At 64.3% G+C, this 17,821-nt stretch overlaps 2 protein-coding genes across 4 annotated transcripts in view; one reads left to right on the forward strand and one right to left on the reverse strand.

The window, feature by feature from the left end:
• The window catches only part of BRF1 (BRF1 RNA polymerase III transcription initiation factor subunit), a 57,647-nt gene that overhangs the window by 12,327 nt on the left and 27,499 nt on the right, over window positions 1-17,821 (reverse strand). Inside the window, exons 4-10 of one of the 3 annotated variants that reach the window (XM_023256138.2) lie at window positions 14,820-14,851; window positions 12,176-12,248; window positions 5,596-5,745; window positions 4,565-4,658; window positions 2,890-3,016; window positions 2,387-2,447; window positions 2,203-2,295 (exon numbers count right to left, since the gene is read on the reverse strand). In XM_023256138.2, the coding sequence (XP_023111906.1) occupies window positions 2,203-2,295; window positions 2,387-2,447; window positions 2,890-3,016; window positions 4,565-4,658; window positions 5,596-5,745; window positions 12,176-12,248; window positions 14,820-14,851 (630 nt within the window). The remainder of the gene's footprint in view (window positions 1-2,202; window positions 2,296-2,386; window positions 2,448-2,889; window positions 3,017-4,564; window positions 4,659-5,595; window positions 5,746-12,175; window positions 12,249-14,819; window positions 14,852-17,821) is intronic. The other 2 variants (XM_023256139.2, XM_023256140.2) reach the window with 2 other exon arrangements.
• On the forward strand, window positions 8,534-10,745 carry BTBD6 (BTB domain containing 6). Its single transcript, XM_006933161.4, has 4 exons — window positions 8,534-9,023; window positions 9,115-9,205; window positions 9,345-9,463; window positions 9,592-10,745. The coding sequence occupies exons 1-4, from the start codon at window positions 8,635-8,637 to the stop codon at window positions 10,622-10,624; spliced, it is 1,632 nt and encodes a 543-aa protein (XP_006933223.3). The 5' UTR covers window positions 8,534-8,634; the 3' UTR covers window positions 10,625-10,745.

Below are 17,821 nucleotides of genomic sequence, written 5' to 3' on the forward strand. Positions count from 1 at the left end.
CGTGCGTGGTTCTTACAGAGTTTAAAGTTTACGTGAGACCTCACTCTGGGGCGCCTGGGTGGCTCAGTCGGTTAAGCGTCCGACTTCGACGCAGGTCACGATCTCGTGGTCCGTGAGTTCAAGCCCCACGTCAGGTTCTCCGCTCTCTGCGCAAAGCCCACTTCAGATCCTCTGTCTCTCTCTCTCTCTCTGCTCCTCCCTGCTGGTTCTCTCTCTCAAAATTAAACGTTAAAAGAAAAAAAGGAAGACCTTACTCCGGTTTGGAACGCGTCACGCTTAAAGCTCGTGTGAGCGCCGACTGACACGAGAACGTCGCGTCCCAACCGACGCAGCCCTGGGGGGACGAAACCACTGGTGCCCTGGAGCGGGAAACGCGTGCGGGGTGATGATCCCTCCGGACGAACAGCTCTGCCCGACGCCTGCCCGGAGGACCCGGCCCCTGCCACCCGCACGGCCCTCCCGTGGGGGCGGAGGGAGGGGACGAGGGGGCCCCCGGCGCAGAGTAGGGACAAGTAACAAGTCACGGTGACGGGCAGAAACCAGCCGCACCTGCTACGAGAGAGAAAGCTTCAGGCCAGGCAACAAGGCAGCGTCCGATTCTCTGCCGCAAGAAGACGACGCATGAAAGCGCCGAGGAAGGGGAGCGGAGCAGCACACGCGGACGGGATGGGGCGTGCACGCAGCCCCGAGGACGGCCCTCCGGACACACCGGCCTGTCAGAATACGGCGGCCGCAGGCGTCGCACCGGGGGCGGCCGACACCGGCCACCTCTGTCCTTGAGGGGTCACCGGGCAGAGCGAGCGAGGAGCAGAAAGTGTGATGACCCAGCCCGACCCAAGCCCACGGGCATCTCCAGCCACAGACCCGGGGTGGGCCACGAGCACACAGGAGCACCGAGGACGGGCTGTGTGCCAAACACGGAGACGACCACGGAAACCAGACTGAATTCCTCACGGAAACCTCGGCCTCCGAGAGCAGCGCCAGCCAGAGGCGTGAGCCCCGCGGAGAGCGGGCGTCAGGACGGCGTCTGCCGCTCGGACGGGCTCACGGGCCCTGCACGCGAGCCGCCCCAAGCGGTGACCCCGAAGGTCAGGACACGGGCGAAGCTGGAAGAGCAGGCGTTCCTGGCTCAGCGAAGGGAAGGCGGCAGGATGAACAGACCAACGGGCCTCGTGGGGAACCGCGAACCGACTAAAACACCAGAAAACAACGCTACGCGAGGAGAGCGCAAATCCCACAGAAATAACGAAATCAAACGTGTCCTGAGACAGCTCTGCCCGTCTGCGTGGACGGTGCCGGGGGCCCAGACGGGGAGGCCCGACGACAGGGTGCCATCCCGGCAGTGGGTCACGCTCACGGAGCCCAGACCCGGTGAAAGCCAGGCCTGAGCATTTCCTTCACGGGGCAAGGTGGCATCTCGACCCAGAGCTGCCCCGTGTCCTGCAGGAGCCTGTGCCTGCTGCCACCCCCGCGACTCACGAAGAAAACCTGGGGACCAAGAGCGCGGCACCGGGAGTGGTAACGGGATTCCCGACACGAGGGAGCCCAGGGCAGCACCTGGAGACCGCGGTCTCCCATGCACGGCAGCGGTGAAGACGGGGCAGGACACCGCCTACAGCGGCGACGGACGGTGGGTCACCGGACCAGCGGGCGGCTGAGGAAAACCCAAGGGCGGGAGGATGCTGGTCCTCGGGAGGCGGCGTGGGGCGGGCCAGAGGTGCTAGGAGGAAGTGACCCCGGGGAAGAGGGGCGGGCGGTGAGAGCGAGCACCTGGCCCTGGCAAACCAGGGACCTCCAGACAGGGTCCCCAGAGCACCTGGAAGGAAGGCGACACGGGGGCGTCCGGGGGCCAAAGGAAGACCAAGTGTACCCGAGAACGTTCACATGAGCCACGACACAGAGGAAGCCCCAGGGAGGCTGAGGAGGGCACAGGGCGGGCGACAGCAGGGAGGGGTCCGGAGGGAGGCAGCAGGACGGTCTGGAAGGAAGATCTGGGTGGCAGGGCTGGAACCTGGGTGGGGGGCGGGCGGGCAGGGGTCCCGGGAGCATCGAACACTGTGCCCAGCACGTCAGGGCCAGGAGGCGGCCGGCGGCCGGGGCTGGGAGCGGGGCCCTGTGAGGCGGGATCCCTCGGCCACAGAAGGGGTGGCGGCAGGGCGGGGGCCGGCCCCTCGAGGCCGCGGGGGCCCCGGCGGGACTCACCGTCTCTGGTCAGGTTGGCGAGGGCCCCCTTTGCCTTGGGCCGGCTGCTCTCCAGCTCGTTCTCAATCGCGTCCTGGTAGGTAGATATCTCACCTGCAGCAGGAAATTAGAAGCGAACCGTGAATACGAAGCCCCCTGTTCTAAGGGACACGAGGCATCTGTAGCGGTAAGATCGGCTGCTCACCTTCAACTTCCTCCAGTTTTTTGGACAGAACTTGTTCAAGCTGAAACAAAGCAGCCGGAACCTTCAGTGGAGACAGGCAGGCGTGAAAGAGGTACGCGGCGTGCACACCCTGCCTCTCCTCGCAGCCCACCGGGCCTCGCCCAGACCCTCCTCCCGGGCGTCATCCGGGGGCCCTGCAGGCTGCACACGGAGCAGCAGCGGCCCTGGACCCCAGCCCTCCCGGTAAACGTTAACGACCAGGCCCCAGAGCAAGGCAGCGCCTGCCCAAGGCACTGTACGCGAGACACCCTGGGAAGGCCTGGGGACCACCGCCTGGGGAGAGCTGGCCCTTGTGCCCCACCCACTGCTCACCCACCCATCCGTCCGCCTCTCCCTGCGAGCTGTGCGGACACAGACCCAGTCTAGCCTTTGTAACTAAGCTTCTCATCCCAAAGTAGGAACGTGACACGAGATCTAGGAAGGGCCTCGAGGGACTCGAGTGCCGGACGGACACGGAGACTCGCCTGCTTCAGGCGCAGCTTCCGCTGCCCAGCTGTGTATGAAGGGGGGTCACACTCCTCCTCCAGATCGATCTTCATGAACTCGTCCACGGTCAGCTGGCTGGTGGGCGTGTCTTCGAACTCCGTCAGCCTGGGACAAGAGAGTCACAGGGAGACAAGGGCCCTGGAGATGGCCATCGGGCACTGTGGCCCCACTTGCTGGTCACCAGGCCCTGCTCGCCGCCCCCCACAGTGGGGCCCTGGGGAGGAAGGCAGGGTGGGCAGGGGTCACCTGCCCTTGTTGCTGGACAAGCGATAAGCTCCCCTTGTCGCTCCCACGGGGAGACTCAGAGGAGGCCCAGAAGGAAGGAGGCCAAGCCAGCAGCCCTAGGTATGTGCTGGCTCAAGCTCAATTCCCTACATCACACACCCAACAAGACGCGTTTGTTTGTTTGTTTGTTTTTTTAGTTTTTTATTATTTGAGAGAGAGAGAGAGATCAACGGCCAGCAAGGGGGAGGGAGAGAAAGAGAGAATCCCAAGCAGGCTCCACAGTCAGCCTGACAGGGGCTCGATCCCATGGCTGAAATCAAGATTCAGACCCTCAACTGACTGAACCACCCAGGTGCCCCCAACCTACAAAATGTTCAATAAAAAACTTGGGGGGGGGGGGGACACCTGGGTGGCTCAGTTGGTTAAGCGTCTGACTTGGGCTCAGGTCATGATCTCGCAGTTTCAGAGTCTGTGTCTCCCTCTCTGCCCTGCCCCTACTCGTGTACGCACGAGCTCTCTCTCAAAAATAAACGCTAAACAAATAAACAAACGTATGTATGTTCCTGGATGAACGAGTAGTGCTCTCTACCTTCAGTGAACCCATTCTGAACAGATTAACTTTCCAAAGTACGATTACGTTCACACCACTGTGGCTTAAAATTCTCTAGTGTTACTCACTGAAGAACAATGATTCTCCAAAGTGGAGGAGTGTGGTTTTAAAAATGCATGGTCAGGGGCACCTGGGGGCTCTGTCGGTTGGGGGTCCAGCTCTTGATTTCGGCTCAGGTCATGATCCCAGGGTCACGGGGTTGAGCCCCGCATCGGGCTCTGTGCTGACAGTGCAAAGCCTACTTGAGATTCTCTCCCTCCCTCTCTCTCTGCCCCTTCTCTGCTCGTGATCTCTCCCTCTCGAAAATAAACATGAAAAAAAATTTTCTTTTTAACTTTTTTGAAGAGAATTAGAGGTTGAACAAACAAAATGCCTTACTCTCTGCCTTCGAAAACTGCCACAGGATATGACCTCCACTGAAAACAAGCCATCGAATGTTCCAGATCCGTTGTGAGAACAGGCACAATTACAGGTCTGCTGGCAATCGGGCTTCAGCCCACACGCACCTGATGCTGAGCTGTGCCACCCCACGAACACCACACCCCAAAGCAGGAGCTCGTGGGCACCCGGACACACGGCACAGTGGCCCTCGGCGTCAGCCAGGCGTCCCCCCGGGCCCCCCCGGTCCACGTCGACCTACCTTGGAGAGACCCTGCACGTGCGGCTGGCGTGGTGCCAGGACTGACCGAGACGCCCGGGAGGGAGGCGGGTGGCCCCCGCCCCGAGGAGCCCCCCGGGAGCTGGCTCTGACCGACGGGCCTGGCTAGGCCCGACGGATGAAGCGCCCGTGCCCCAGGCCGCAAACTAGAGCCGCCTACCTCTTCCGCAACGTGGACTCGCACACCTTGACCACGCTGATGACCTCTTTGACGGTTCTCCGGAAATCGTGCATCCTGGCTGCAACCAGAAGTGCTGGAGGGGGGCACGACGGGAGTCAGGAATCGGAACAGGTGCGCAGCAGCCCGGCACTCGGGGCCGATGACCTGCGGCGGGGAGAGCCCTGCCTGGGGGGCCTGCAGGCGCCAAGTCCCCAGCCTCACCATGGGGAACGCTTACACAGCACGTGACCGTCACAGCCCCTGAAAGCTGCACACGGCTTCGCGTGCAACCACGCGGTGATCTATCAACGTAGAAAGCGCTCAGCACACACCCCGTCCTCCACACGGGGAGAATTAGACTCCGCCCGAGAACCTCACGTCACCCCGCAAACCAGCGAGCCGACGCTCAGGTGACTCGAACAGGCACACTGCTTGGCAGTGGAGGTGAGGCTTCTGGGGACGCGGCCCAGGGTCGGGGAGAGAAGGCGGTGGGCCCCACGAGGCGGCCGCAGCCAGGTTGGTTCTCGGACAGGCCCCGAGTGGGCAGTGCGCTTGGAAATCGGGCTCCGAAATGGGAAACGATCCTCCTGGCAGCCGAGCGCGGGAACGCGGGCCCTTGGCGCTCTGGGCAGGTATGGAGCCGGGGGGTGCCAGGGTGGGGGCCTGCCGGGGAGGGCTCCAGACCCAGGCCCGCGTCAGACCCCGAGACACGGAGGACAGGGTTGCGGGACTGTTTTCAGGCAGCTGCCACCTAGAGGGCGACCCAGACAGCTACCCTTTCGGGGGTCAAGGAGTCAGCCAGAGGGGCCCGGACACCTTCCGCGGTAACGACCGGGCTGCGGGGCCAGGGCAGGGCTGGCCGCGGCCTCCACGAGTCCTGCCCTGCCCCTGTGACTGAGAGTCGGTGCAGGGAGCAGCTGGCAGTCCTCGGCGGCCAGGTTCGCTGCGGAGACAGCCCGCCCACCACCCGCGTGCCCGGCCTGCAGAAGTCAGGACGGAAACCACCACCGCGGCCAGCGAGGCCGCCACACCTGCTCCACAGAGGCCCGAGGGGCGCCGGCCAGTGTGCATCCAGTCCCTCTTCATCCTCTGCAGGAGCCTCAGGGCCGTCATGGACACCTCGTGGTTCTTCTCCCCAAACTCCAGCAGGTGGGCAAAGCGTGGGATGTACAGGCACGGGTCTGCAGCAGACACGCGGGCCTCAGTGCTACTGCGTCCTGGGACAGGAGCAGGCCTCGCCCCACCGGGCCTCGAGGAACGTGCACGCTCCAGACCCGGACAGCGCACGGGAACAACACGGCACGCCGTCTCCCCGTCGGGGCGACCCTTCCCAGTCCTTCCGCCGCACAGGCGCCCCGGGGCCCCCCGCCCCTCGGCCGGGGCCGCTCACCCACGTCCCTCCCACAGCTGCTTCCTGGGGCATCCCTCGTGCTTGTGCAGGTGCACACGCCACACCTTGCCGCTTTGTTTGGCAGGTCGTGGACTACGACTGAGACACGGCACGTTCGTTAGCTGCTCATTTACCGCGTTTACTCTTGTGAGACACGCTGCTCTTCTGGCTACGGGCGTGGACACCTCTCTTTAAATAACCCCACGGTCCTTAGTAAGAGAGGGCTCGGAGGGACCCGGACATACGCGCGCACACACACTCTGCCTCGCTCGTGCCCTGCTCTAAGCTACGAGCTAGAAGACTCCCTTAGTGCCCTAGGCTTAGGACACTTCCAGCCCCCGGGGCGGGTGAGACCAAGTTAACTTGACGAATTCAGTGGGCTACGGCACTGCTGTGAGTGCACAGACGGGAGTGGCACAGGGTCCACGACAGAACACCACAAACAAAACCTCCTTTGGACAGGATCATCTGGGAAGACCTTGCTCAAGAGGGGCCGCTGCTGAGGCCTGAGGGGGCCACGGGCGAGCCAGAAAGCAGGCATGTGCGGTCAGAGGGTGGAGGAGGAGGAAGGGAAGACTGGCAAGGTCCTGGGGCTGGTCAGCGGCACTAGCAGATGGACTGGCCGTCCACCAACCAAGCACCCTCCTTTGGGGCTCTGGCCCCATCACTCTCCCGGCCTCCCGGCATCTACAAGGGCCTCCCTGACTGAGCTCTGACCCCTGGAAGCCCCATGAGGGCCTACCCGCACCCCCTTTATAAGCACCCCCTCGCATCCTCCGCCAGTCCTGGCTCACATGAGGAAACACAGAGACTGGCAGCTGGCCCTGAGGCCCTCTGGGTCCCCAAGGACTCCAAGGGCCGGAGTGACACCTCCCACACTGACCACAGGGGGGTGCTGCTGAGCAGCGGCTACTCGCCTACCTTTCCAGAGGCCCGGGGAGGCCCGGGGCGCTGAGCAGTCTCTGGAAAGGTGAGTCAGTGGTAGCAGCTCCCTGTGTTGGGCACATGGGGCTGGACGGCTGGTGGCACTCCGGTGGCAAAGCACAACCAAGAGGCGCTGCCTGCCACCTCAGCCCAGGCCCTCCCACCATCCTCTGGCACGTCTGTCTCCAATCTTTTGCAAGTAGTTAAGCTCAGCTTTCTAGATCAGAAATCAATCAGTGTCAAAGGTTTCACCTCTAGCTCTGATGTTCTAATTAAAACAGTTCCAAATCGTTAACAATAACATCAATTCTTAAAATGTATCTTCCCTCAGGGCGCCTGGGTGGCTCAGTCGGTTAAGCACCCCATTTGGGCTCAGGTCGTGCTCTCTCAGATTGTGGGTTGGAGCTCCCTGTGGGCTTTGTACTGGCAGCATGGAGCCTGCTTTGGATTCTCTGTCCCTCCCTGTCTCTGCCAGTCACTTGCTCGCTCCCCTCCCCCCAGTGTGTGCACTTACTCTCACTCGCTCGAAAACAGGCTTAAAAATAAAATGTCTCTTCTCTCCCAATAATACGTTTCTCAGCAACCAAATCACAAACCAAATCAAAACGGAGCCCATGGCCAAGCGTGCTGTAGCTCCCGACTGCCCAGGCACGTGGTGGGGGGTGGGGGGGAGGGTACCAGGACACCTCAACAAGTCCAGGAAAACAGACAATTTGCAGGAGAGGGTAGGTTCAACGCTCTCCCCCAGGACCGGTGACAAAGGTTGTGCGGCGGCGCCGCCAGCCCGGCGCGGGCAGTGAAACGGGCCGAGAGGCAGACTTTACGAAGTAAAGAAAAGCAGCTCACAGACCACGCAGGATGGACGGGATTGGTGAGAAGCGCCAAGAGGAGACACTAAACCCACAGCGATGTGAGATTCCGCCAGATCTCCCCAACCTGAGAATGGGGGGAAGGACGGAAAGAGGCGCCCCCCCCCCCGCCAGGGACCCCGAGAGCGGCCTCCCAGGACGGAGAGTGCGAGCTGGCAGGGGCGCACACGAACAAACCGCGGAGAGTAAGGCGCAGCCTCCTAGGTAAGCCGCCAGACCCCCGCGTTTAGTTAGCAAGCAGCCCGCACTGCAGGTGGGCGGGAAACAACGGTCCACACGGCCGGGTGGACGCCAGACCACAGGGGCGCGGCGCGGGGACGGGCCCCACGCGGGAGGGACAAGGCCTGGCGCCCCCCCGCCCCCGCATCCCCGGACCCGCCGCGGGCCTCGGTGGGGGGCGGGTACGGCAAGCCGCGCCGGAGGAGAGCGGACCCCGCATCTGGGAAGGACCGGCTGGCGAGCGTCAAGCACGCACAAACCCTCAACGCAACGCAGCCGAACTCCAGCACGCGGAAACCGGAAGACCCGGGCCCGCGCACAGACACCGGCCACCAAGCGCGGACCGTGCGCGCAGAGCCACGGCTCCCCCAGCGCTCCCGCCTGCGCCTGCGCCGCCGTCTCTGCCAGCCACGGCCCGCGGGGGCGGGACCCAGGCCGCGCGCGCGCGCGCACGCCGTCGGCGAGCGGGCGGGGCGGCTCAGGCCGCGCACGCCGTCGGCGAGGGGGCGGGGCGGAGCCGGGCCGGCGTGACGCGGCGTGACGCGGCGTGACGCGCGGGCGCCGCGGCGGCAGGGGCGAGGGTGGGCCGGACGGCGCCCCCTGCGGCCGGGCTGCGGGCCGGCGGGCGGGGCGGGGCGGCCCGAGGCAGCAGCGCCCGCCGCGGCCCCATGCTGCTGCCCCTGGCCTGCCTGCACGGCCGGGTGGCGCAGTGCCTCACGGCGCTCCTGGTGCTCGCAGAGCCGCCCCCCCGGCCCCGGCGCGGCGCGAGGGTGCACGGCGCGCCACCGTCGCGCGCGGAGGCCGCCTTGCCCGCGAAGATGGCCGCGGAGCTGTACCCGGCCGCCGGCGCCGCGGCCGCCACCGCCACCGCCACGGACATCGCTAACAGCAACGCCGCCGCCGCCGCCGCCGCCGCCGCCGCCGCCACGGGCAGGAAGGGCCCGCCCAGCGCCCCGCCGCCCGTCCCGCCGCCGCCCGCGCCCGCGCCGCCCGCGCCCGACAACAACAACTTGGAGAGTCCCAACTGGCAGTCCTTCCACCCGACCCTGCGCGAGAGGTGAGCCCGGGCCGCGCCCGCACCCCGCACCCCGCGCCCGCGCCCCGGCCCGGCCCCCGAGCCCCGAGCCGTGTGCCTCTGCCCTTTGCAGGAACGCGCTGATGTTCAACAACGAGCTCATGGCTGACGTCCACTTCATCGTGGGGCCCCCGGGAGCGGCCCGCAGGGTGCCCGCCCACAAGGTTGGTAGAGGCTTGGCCCTGTAAGCCCGCAGAGGCGACTGCCCACCGCCTGAGTAGGGGCCGCCCTGTACCCCGGGTGCGGCATCCGCTGGGGGCAGGGAGGGTCCGGGGCTCAGGGCAGCTCCTGTGTCATCCACAGTACGTCTTGGCCGTTGGGAGCTCTGTCTTCTATGCCATGTTTTATGGCGATTTGGCAGAAGTCAAGTCAGAAATCCACATCCCCGACGTGGAGCCCGCAGCCTTCCTAATCTTGTTAAAGTAAGTGTGCTGCACGAGTCCGCGAGGAGGGGGTGGCTCCTTGCTGCCTGGCTGCCGCCAGTGGGCACCCTGCAGCTTCTTGGGGGCATGCCCCACGCAGCCTGTGACACGGTCCCCGCCCCACCTAGGTACATGTACAGTGACGAGATCGATCTGGAAGCCGACACGGTGCTGGCCACTCTCTATGCTGCCAAGAAGTACATCGTGCCGGCACTAGCTAAAGCCTGTGTTAATTTCCTGGAGACCAGCCTGGAAGCCAAAAACGCCTGTGTCCTGCTGTCCCAGAGCCGGCTGTTTGAGGAGCCCGAGCTGACCCAGCGCTGCTGGGAGGTCATCGATGCTCAGGCGGAGATGGCTCTGAGGTCTGAAGGCTTCTGTGAGATTGACTGGCAGACGCTGGAGATCATCGTGACGCGGGAAGCCCTCAACGCCAAGGAGGCCGTGGTCTTCGAGGCCGTCCTGAGCTGGGCGGAAGCAGAGTGCAAGAGGCAGGGCCTGCCGGCCACCCCGCGCAACAAGAGGCACGTGCTGGGGCCCGTCCTCTACCTGGTCCGGATTCCGACCATGACCCTGGAGGAGTTCGCCAACGGCGCTGCCCAGTCGGACATCCTGACGCTGGAGGAGACCCACAGCATCTTCCTGTGGTACACGGCCGCCAACAAGCCCCTCCTCAGCTTCCCGCTGACCAAGAGGAAGGGCCTCGCCCCGCAGAGGTGCCACCGTTTCCAGTCCTCCGCCTACCGCAGCAACCAGTGGCGCTACCGCGGGCGCTGTGACAGCATCCAGTTTGCCGTGGACCGAAGGGTGTTCGTGGCAGGGCTGGGCTTGTACGGCTCCAGCTCCGGGAAGGCCGAGTACAGCGTGAAGATTGAACTGAAGCGGCTGGGGGTGGTCCTGGCTCAGAACCTGACCAAGTTTGTCTCGGACGGCTCCAGCAACACCTTCTCGGTCTGGTTTGAGCACCCCGTGCAGGTGGAGCAGGACACCTTCTACACGGCCAGCGCTGTCCTGGATGGCAGCGAGCTCAGCTACTTTGGGCAGGAAGGCATGACGGAAGTGCAGTGCGGGAAGGTGACCTTCCAGTTCCAGTGCTCCTCAGACAGCACCAACGGGACTGGGGTCCAGGGTGGGCAGATCCCAGAGCTCATCTTCTATGCCTGAGGTGGCATGGGTACGCCGTGAGGGGCGCTGGGAGGGGAAGGGACGTGCAGGAGGCCGTGCTACCCCTTCACCCCCCGCCGACTGCCTCGCTGACGTCATTAAAGACCTTGCTTAGTTTGTACGTCTCTTGTACGCGGTCGGCTGCGGCCAGAGCGGGGACACACAGGCTGTGCTGCACAGCCACAGCCCTGCCCGGGTTTCGGAGTCTGGGCCGCTGGGCAGCTCTGGGGTTCCGAGACAGGCTTCGGGCCCCTCCCGGTGGTGCCCACGCTGCGTGCCCCGTGGGCTTCGCCGGCTCCCACCCTCACAGATTCAGAGTGGTACTACGCTTAACCTAAAACCTTCCCTTCAAAACCAAAATTGGAAGAAGCCACCTAACGTAGTCTTTCTAGCCGGGTCTCAGAGTTTCAGCAAGACAAGAGCCACCAGCAGGTGAACGTCCAAAGGAGCGTTAAGCCGGGCACGCGCTTTCCCACGTGTCTGTGGAGAGGGACTCCCTTCCAGCACACAGCAAACCCTCCTGTGCTGGTTAGAATCGAACGGCCTCCCTGGCAGGCCCCGTCTGTCCCTGAGCGTGCCCTCTGCTGGCAAGCCGGGCTGCCACCACCAGGGCGTGCTTATTGCTTTAGAAGGCTCTGGAAAAAGCTGGGTGTGTGCTTGCGTCTGTACTTCCTAGAGCGTCGTAGCCTCTCACACAAAGCCCTGCTGTGAAGCTCAGATTTGAGGGGGGTAAAGTGGGGCTCTCTGCTGGGTCCACGCCTCCAGACCCTGAGCGCCAGTCTCCTGCCTCAGGCTCGGCAGCAGCTTCCCTGGCGGGCCCTGGATGGCCTCTGCCCAGGCGGGCTTTGGGGTTAAGCAGGCTCTTTGAGCCGCTTGTCTCTATTCTCTCAGGTCACACACTCTACTGGTGGTTGCTTTGTTTCTGAAAACAACCTTATCTTCACCTCCACAGGGAGGGACCGTGTCACTGGCCACAGGAATGTGGCCTCTCGGGAGAGGGTCCGGGCTGGGAGCAGAGAGCCACAGCTGTGTGGCTACTCCATCCAGCAGCCCTTCTGGCCTCCGGGCCTGTCCTGCAAGACCCCTCCCGGCTTCAGGGGACCATCCCGTGGGTTACCCAGCACCGCGCCCCCAGCCCGCCCTTCCTGGCCCTGCACACCGCGCCTCCTTCGTGGGCAAAATCGGGAGCAAGCCCTCCGAGCGGGCTGAAAACAGTCCTTGGTAAGGCTCCGGTGAAGGCGGAATGTGGCTAGGAAAGCGGCACTCCGTCTGCAGGGGTCCTGGCCTCCCCGAGGCACCTGCCTCCAGCCCTGTTCTCACGAGGCGGGCGGGCCCCCAAGGCAGCAGCACCGCTCGCTCTCTGCGCGCTCACCCACAACCGCAGGGCGCTCTGGTCTTCTACCGGGGGTAACCCCCAGGCTGTGGGGTTCCGGGCTGCTCTCGGACAGGGTTGCTTCCTACCTGGCAGAGCTGCTGTGCCCGCACGTGACCGCCTCCCGTCCGAGCACGCCCCCCACCCGCCCCCCACCGCCCCCGCCAGCCCCGCCATACCTATTGCTGGTGCGTTGATGCAGAGCTCTCTCGCCAGGAGGAGGAAGGTCTTCCCCAGCACGTAAACGTTCACCTGTCACGAAAAAAACCACTACTGAGAATAGCAATTTAGGAAACGTTTGCTTTTTTCTCTTAAAATATGCACTTCGCTGTTGAGTCCGCAGAGCCCAGGTAAGAGCTCCCTGCCAGCCCCCGTGAGCCCACGGCAGCCCGGGGCCCTGCTTCCCAGCCCCAGGCAACTTTTCAGGCCCCACCACCGTCTCAGCAGTGACGATTTGCTGAGGAAAAAAGCTGCCTGAGAGACAGTTAGCAAAGCGGAAGCACGCGGAGTGCAAGGTGTGTAATTCAGAGTGGCGAGCGCCCGCACGTTCGGGGCCTGCTGGCCACGGCATGCCGTGCTCCCAAGGGGCCCGGGAGCCGTGGCCTCGGCCCCTCGCCGGGAGCAGCTCAGTCGTGGCCGTGGGCCTCCGCAGATCTCGGCGACACGCCGCCCACTCCCACCTCGAGTCCAAATCGGCTGTGGAGCCCAGCACCTGACCAACCGCAGCACCCAGTCATGTACTCCTGGACGCGACCCTCCAGTGCGGCTGGGCCTCGGCCGCCCTGAGAGCCTGCCCCGTGCCGGCCTGGGCACATTGTGGGAGGGGGGCCTCTGAGGGGTGCTTGACCACAGGCATGGAAGAAGCCGGTCCGCTCGGGTGGGGTGCCCTCCCGCCCCTCCCCTGGGACTCTCAGGCCTCAGTATCCTGGCCCTGGCCCTCTGTCTCCGGTCTCCCCAGGGAGTTTCTCTGCCTAATCAAGCCTGGCCTATGAAGGCCCGGATGAGGGCCCTTTCGCCGGGGCCCAAGGGGACACCAGAAAAGGCCTCTCAGGCAGCACAGGCAGGTGCCTGCGGCCGTCCGGGAGCGCTAAGGGATGGTACAAAGCCCCCTCAGAGGACATGGAAGGTGCCAGCTTGGGCAGACCTGCACTTCACATCCAGGCCGCCTCCTGGGAGAAGCCCCCCTTCGCAGGGCCGGCGGCTCACGGAGCATGCCTTCCGAAGGGATTCAGCCCTCAGCCTGCCCACACGTGCTGCGTCTCAGTGTGTCCGTGTGTGCGGACGTTCTGTGAGCGCCCCAGCCTTTGCTGGGCTCCCCCAAGTTCCTGCAACTTGACCCTCCTGACTTCATGCCCGTCTGGAGCAGAGTGGAGCTCAGTGTCCCCCTCACCGTCTCCTCCCACTGCCGCACCCGCCGGTCCCCCTTCACGCCTCCCACCCTGCCCGTGTCCCGAGCAGATGAAGATCTGCAGGAAACAGTCTTCTGAACGGACTTCAAATGGAAAGTCAAATTGTTGGAAGGCCACACCCGCACAACACACACGGTTATTGCCAGAGACGCTAACGTGCACCAGCACGCGCCAGGAGCTCTGAGGTGTTTGTAGCTTGTCTCTGTGAAGGCGGCCGGTACAGCCGGGCATGGCTAGCCAGCACCCCCCATCCTGTCCACCCGGCAGATGGGCTCTCCGCCCAGACGGCCCTGAGTGCTCCTGTACCAGCCACGCCCGAGCGGGGGCCGAGCCCGGGGAGAAAGGTCCACTCGGCGAGCGTTCACACAAGAACGGATGGGAGGACCCGTGTCGTACCCCGGCAGCCAGAGCCCCGGGCGAGACCCTCACCCGACACGCTGCCCCACACCCACAGACAAGCACACAAACACGTCCGGTGTGTGCTGCGCCCGTCCCGGCCCCAGGGAGACCCCGCTGATGGGAAGGGACGTGGCCCAGAGCCTGGGGCCGGCTTGGGGGTACTGGCCGGCTCTGCCCAGGTCCCCCCACGCCCACCCAGCAGGCTGGCCCAGGGGCCTGAGGCACACCCCTCCATCTCGGGCAATAAAAGCTCACGGTCAATTGTGCGGGTTCAGCCGGCCGGCGCAGCGGCTTCCCCCGGGGCCTCGGTCCAGCCCGGATGAGCGAGAACACGCACCCCTTCTGTCTGGCCCTGCGCTGGGTTCCCATTTCCGACGGTGTGAAGCAAGAAACCGCCAGAACACCACCCTGACCCATCCAGGCTTTGCCTAAGGGCTTCTGAGCCTCTGCCCTACACCAGACGCACTCCGTCCTTTGTGGGAAGTCCCGGGACGGAACCGGGCCCGTGAGGCCACACCCCCCCCCGCCCCCTTGGTACCGCACGTGTCCCATTTCCACGATCCCAACAGATGACTGTCAGCTTGGCCAGAGCATCTCAGAGGACTCCTGAGAGACGCCATTTACGAGGACGGCTAGGACAGCGAACACGCAGGTGGCATCTGGTTTCGTGGAAGCCCAGCCTCGTCAGCACTGTGGGGGGGGCCCTGCGGCCCAGGTGCACCGGGACCCGACCACGCTTTCCGCGCAGGCGCGGAATCCCTGAGCGCCCCGCACACACCCTCACACCGTGGACACGTCTGTGCCGTGACACCCCCCCCCCCACCCCCGTTTTAGAGAATCTCCCTTGTCTCGGACCCCACTGGTTCTGAGGCCGAGGCCGCCCGGCTCCCAGGACCACGGTGTGACCCGTGTTTACTGCCCCCTCCCAGCTCTGAAACAGACCACACCCTGGCGCATCCTGTGCCCCAGTCCCAGCCTCCCTTGGCAAAAGGGCTCAGGAAGGAAACCAGTCTACCTGGAGCAGATCACTGAGGTCGAGGAGCATGTCTGTGGCAGGAGTCAAGGAACACGTGCACTCAAGCCATGGACCCCCAGTTACCCGACAGCCTCCCAGAGGCACCGACCACACACCCGGCCACCGGACCTTGTTGTGAATCTAAGCTCGGCACGGATCGAGAGGAATGAGGCATCGGGGCTGCTCACGGAGACCTCTGTGAACCGCTCCCAGGACAGGGGGAGAGGGGCCGTGAATGCAGTCCTCACAGGCCCCACACCCCGTGTGGCACAGCCCAGAAGCGCGTGACGACACTCGGTCTGTCCCTCGAGCACCTACCGACAGCCACCCAGGCACTACGTGTGGCCTCTGCCCCACGACTCGTGGCTCCTGGGGAACAGACACGTGGACAGAGGGCCACCCGCCCTTGGTGGCTGGCAGGCACCTCCAGAGTGCCGGTGCTTGAGGGGACAGCCGTGGACACTCTGGCACGGGACCTGTGCTCACTCTCAGCAGGTGATTAAAGAGTCACCAGATTATGTCCTAAGTGAGGAAACTCAGCTGGACACGTACACAAAAAACAAAACACAAGCCACCGAGTAGGGCGGCTAGTCAAGAGAAGAGAAACTCCGTGTCACTCACGGGTCTGCTGTGGCTCCGAGAAGGTGAGGACGAGAAATCCCCACGTGCTGAGTCAGAGCCCAGACCAGGCATGCGGGCCCAACGCATCAAGAAGAAAGGGCTCCCCGAGGCCACAGCTTTGCACAAGGTCCCAGACTTCCTGCCCCCACCTTGAAGGTCCTTGACTAAAAGGCACCATGTTTCTCGGTCTCTGAAGGCACACCCTTAAGCGGGATACGCCAGGGAAGGCCGGGAGCAAAGAGGTCGGGGAGGAAGGGAGACCAGAAGGGGAAAGGAAGTCGAGCTACAGGAGGGAGTGGTGACCCGTGGCGCCAAAAAGGACACAAGAAATGAGCCGAGCCAAGAGGCGGGAACCACAAGACTCCGTGTCCGTGACGGTCGGAAAAGGCAGAGCCCCAGAGACGGTGAAGGCGTGGGAGGTTGCCCGGGTAGGGGAGGGGCGCACAGGTGGAGCACAGGGGCCGTCCGGGCGGCGAAGCCCCTGCACGTGACGTTCCTGGTCGCGGACACGCGGCACTGACCGCACACCGGTTAGACCCACGGAAGGCACCACAGCGCGTGACGGGAGCGAGCCCTGGTGTCAGGCGTGGGCCTGCGGTAAGGACAACGTGACGCTGGGCCGTCAGCCGTGACTTTCGCAGGTGTCTACGCACTAACGCAGGTGTTGACAGGGAAATGGAGGGGTGGGGGGGGAGGGGACAGAGGCGCATGGGGGACTCACAATTTTTCCTTAACCTACAACTGCTCTGAAAAATGAAATCTATCACAAAGTAATAACAAAACAAAGGCAAAAAGATGAGTAAAAGTTTTGAACAGACGCTTCACAGGGAGAAGCCAGGAGCCAATAAGCACATAAGAAAGACCTTGCAAGAGAAAGGCCAACAAAGTGCCCCCCGCAGCACCCAATGCCGGCCTCACGCGCTCTGCGGGCCGGGGCGCAGCGGGACGGCCCGATGGCCGGAGGCCGGCCGGCTTCCTCTAAGGCTGACCCCGCGCCCGCCTCCGGCCAGCTCCTCCCGGCGAGGCTCTCGCTCACAGCATGCGGATGCGCATCCACACAGGGCTTCGTACAAACGGCCAGAAGGCCAGAAGAGCCCAGACGACTGCCCCCGGCAGCGCCGTGGCGGGGCGTGCACTCCCACACGGAGCGTGCGCCACAGCGCGGGCCCGCAAGCTCGCCTAGTGACAGAAACCTTGCAGAAGAGGCCTTCCCTTCACCCGACGTCTGGAACAAGCCGAATTAGCCCGTGAGAATCCTCAGTGGGTGCCTCGCGGGGGGGGGGGGGTGGGGTGGCCTGACCAGAAGGGACCAGGTTGCCCTGCATCCTGCTGCAGAGACGTACGTCTGTCAAAACCCCCGAGCGTTTTGTTTCACGCCAATCTCCCCTCCAAGGGAAAAAAAGAAACACAGACACGGAGATCCGGTCAATGACTTGGCAGCCGAAGGGCGCGTGGGGGCAGGCGGGCGTCTGCACCTCCCTCTGCCGTGGGCCAAGCAGCACGAGGCTGGGGAGGTGGGCGATCCCTGGGGCAGTGTGTGTGTTTCCAACAGGAGCCGGGACTCCAGGCGCAGCCAAGGAGACGCGGCTGCTCTCCTCGTGACACTGGAGGAGACGTGCACACGCGGCCGGTGCTCGCGGCCGGGCAGCAAGGACCGCGTGAACAAGCAAGGACCGCTTCCCCACACGGGCGCCCACGCTGTCGTCGTGAGTGCCCTCGGGGCCCGGCCCACAGCAGATCCCCCGGCTGAGGGGCACGTGGGGATGTGCCGGTGGCTCTGGAAAGTCTCATCTGACCGGCCAGCGGGCCTGTGTCTCCACCGCCTGTGAGGCGGTGCCCCCCACCTTCCTGGCACAGGGGCACCAGCCCCCCTTCACGTGTGCTGGAATCATAAAAGGTCAGCAGGACGGGGTGCTGGGCACACCTTCCGGTGGCCCGGAGCCTGGAGGCCTCCCCTGGTCCCTGACATGCTCTGCTAGGTGGCACTTCCGCTCGGGGAGCACCAGCTTGGGGTGTCGGCCTGCGAAGAGATGTGCGAATACAAACACTGTTCGCACGGACCAAAACGCCGGTGCTCTCGTGGCCCCACAGAGGATTTTGAGGAAGTGTACAGAGGGCTCCAGTGCCACGGTGGGGCGGCCCACGCTGGGCCAGCAACGCCCCGGCGTCCGGATCCACCACCAGAGGGACAGGCGACCACCTGGCTGGCGTGCGCGGTGCCGGAAGAACAATCGGATGAGGCTCAATTTACACGGAGACCCGTTTTCAGCAAGTGGGAAAGTTTACAGAGATTCGATGACGGCAGAGCAAACAGTTAAAAGACCATGACGTTTGTCTACACGGCCTCAGGTGGGAGTGTTTCCTCGGGGCGCCCAAAGAGA

This window comes from Felis catus, chromosome B3 (genome assembly GCF_018350175.1).
Source record: "Felis catus isolate Fca126 chromosome B3, F.catus_Fca126_mat1.0, whole genome shotgun sequence".
Taxonomy (NCBI): domain Eukaryota; kingdom Metazoa; phylum Chordata; class Mammalia; order Carnivora; family Felidae; genus Felis; species Felis catus.

Bases quoted from the DNA above. Each gene is read 5' to 3' on its own strand.
- BTBD6 (XM_006933161.4), top strand. From the start codon at position 8,635: ATGCTGCTGCCCCTGGCCTGCCTGCACGGCCGGGTGGCGCAGTGCCTC. The intron at 9,024-9,114 runs GTGAGCCCGGGC...TGCCCTTTGCAG, and splicing joins CACCCGACCCTGCGCGAGAG to GAACGCGCTGATGTTCAACA. The intron at 9,206-9,344 runs GTTGGTAGAGGC...TGTCATCCACAG, and splicing joins GCAGGGTGCCCGCCCACAAG to TACGTCTTGGCCGTTGGGAG.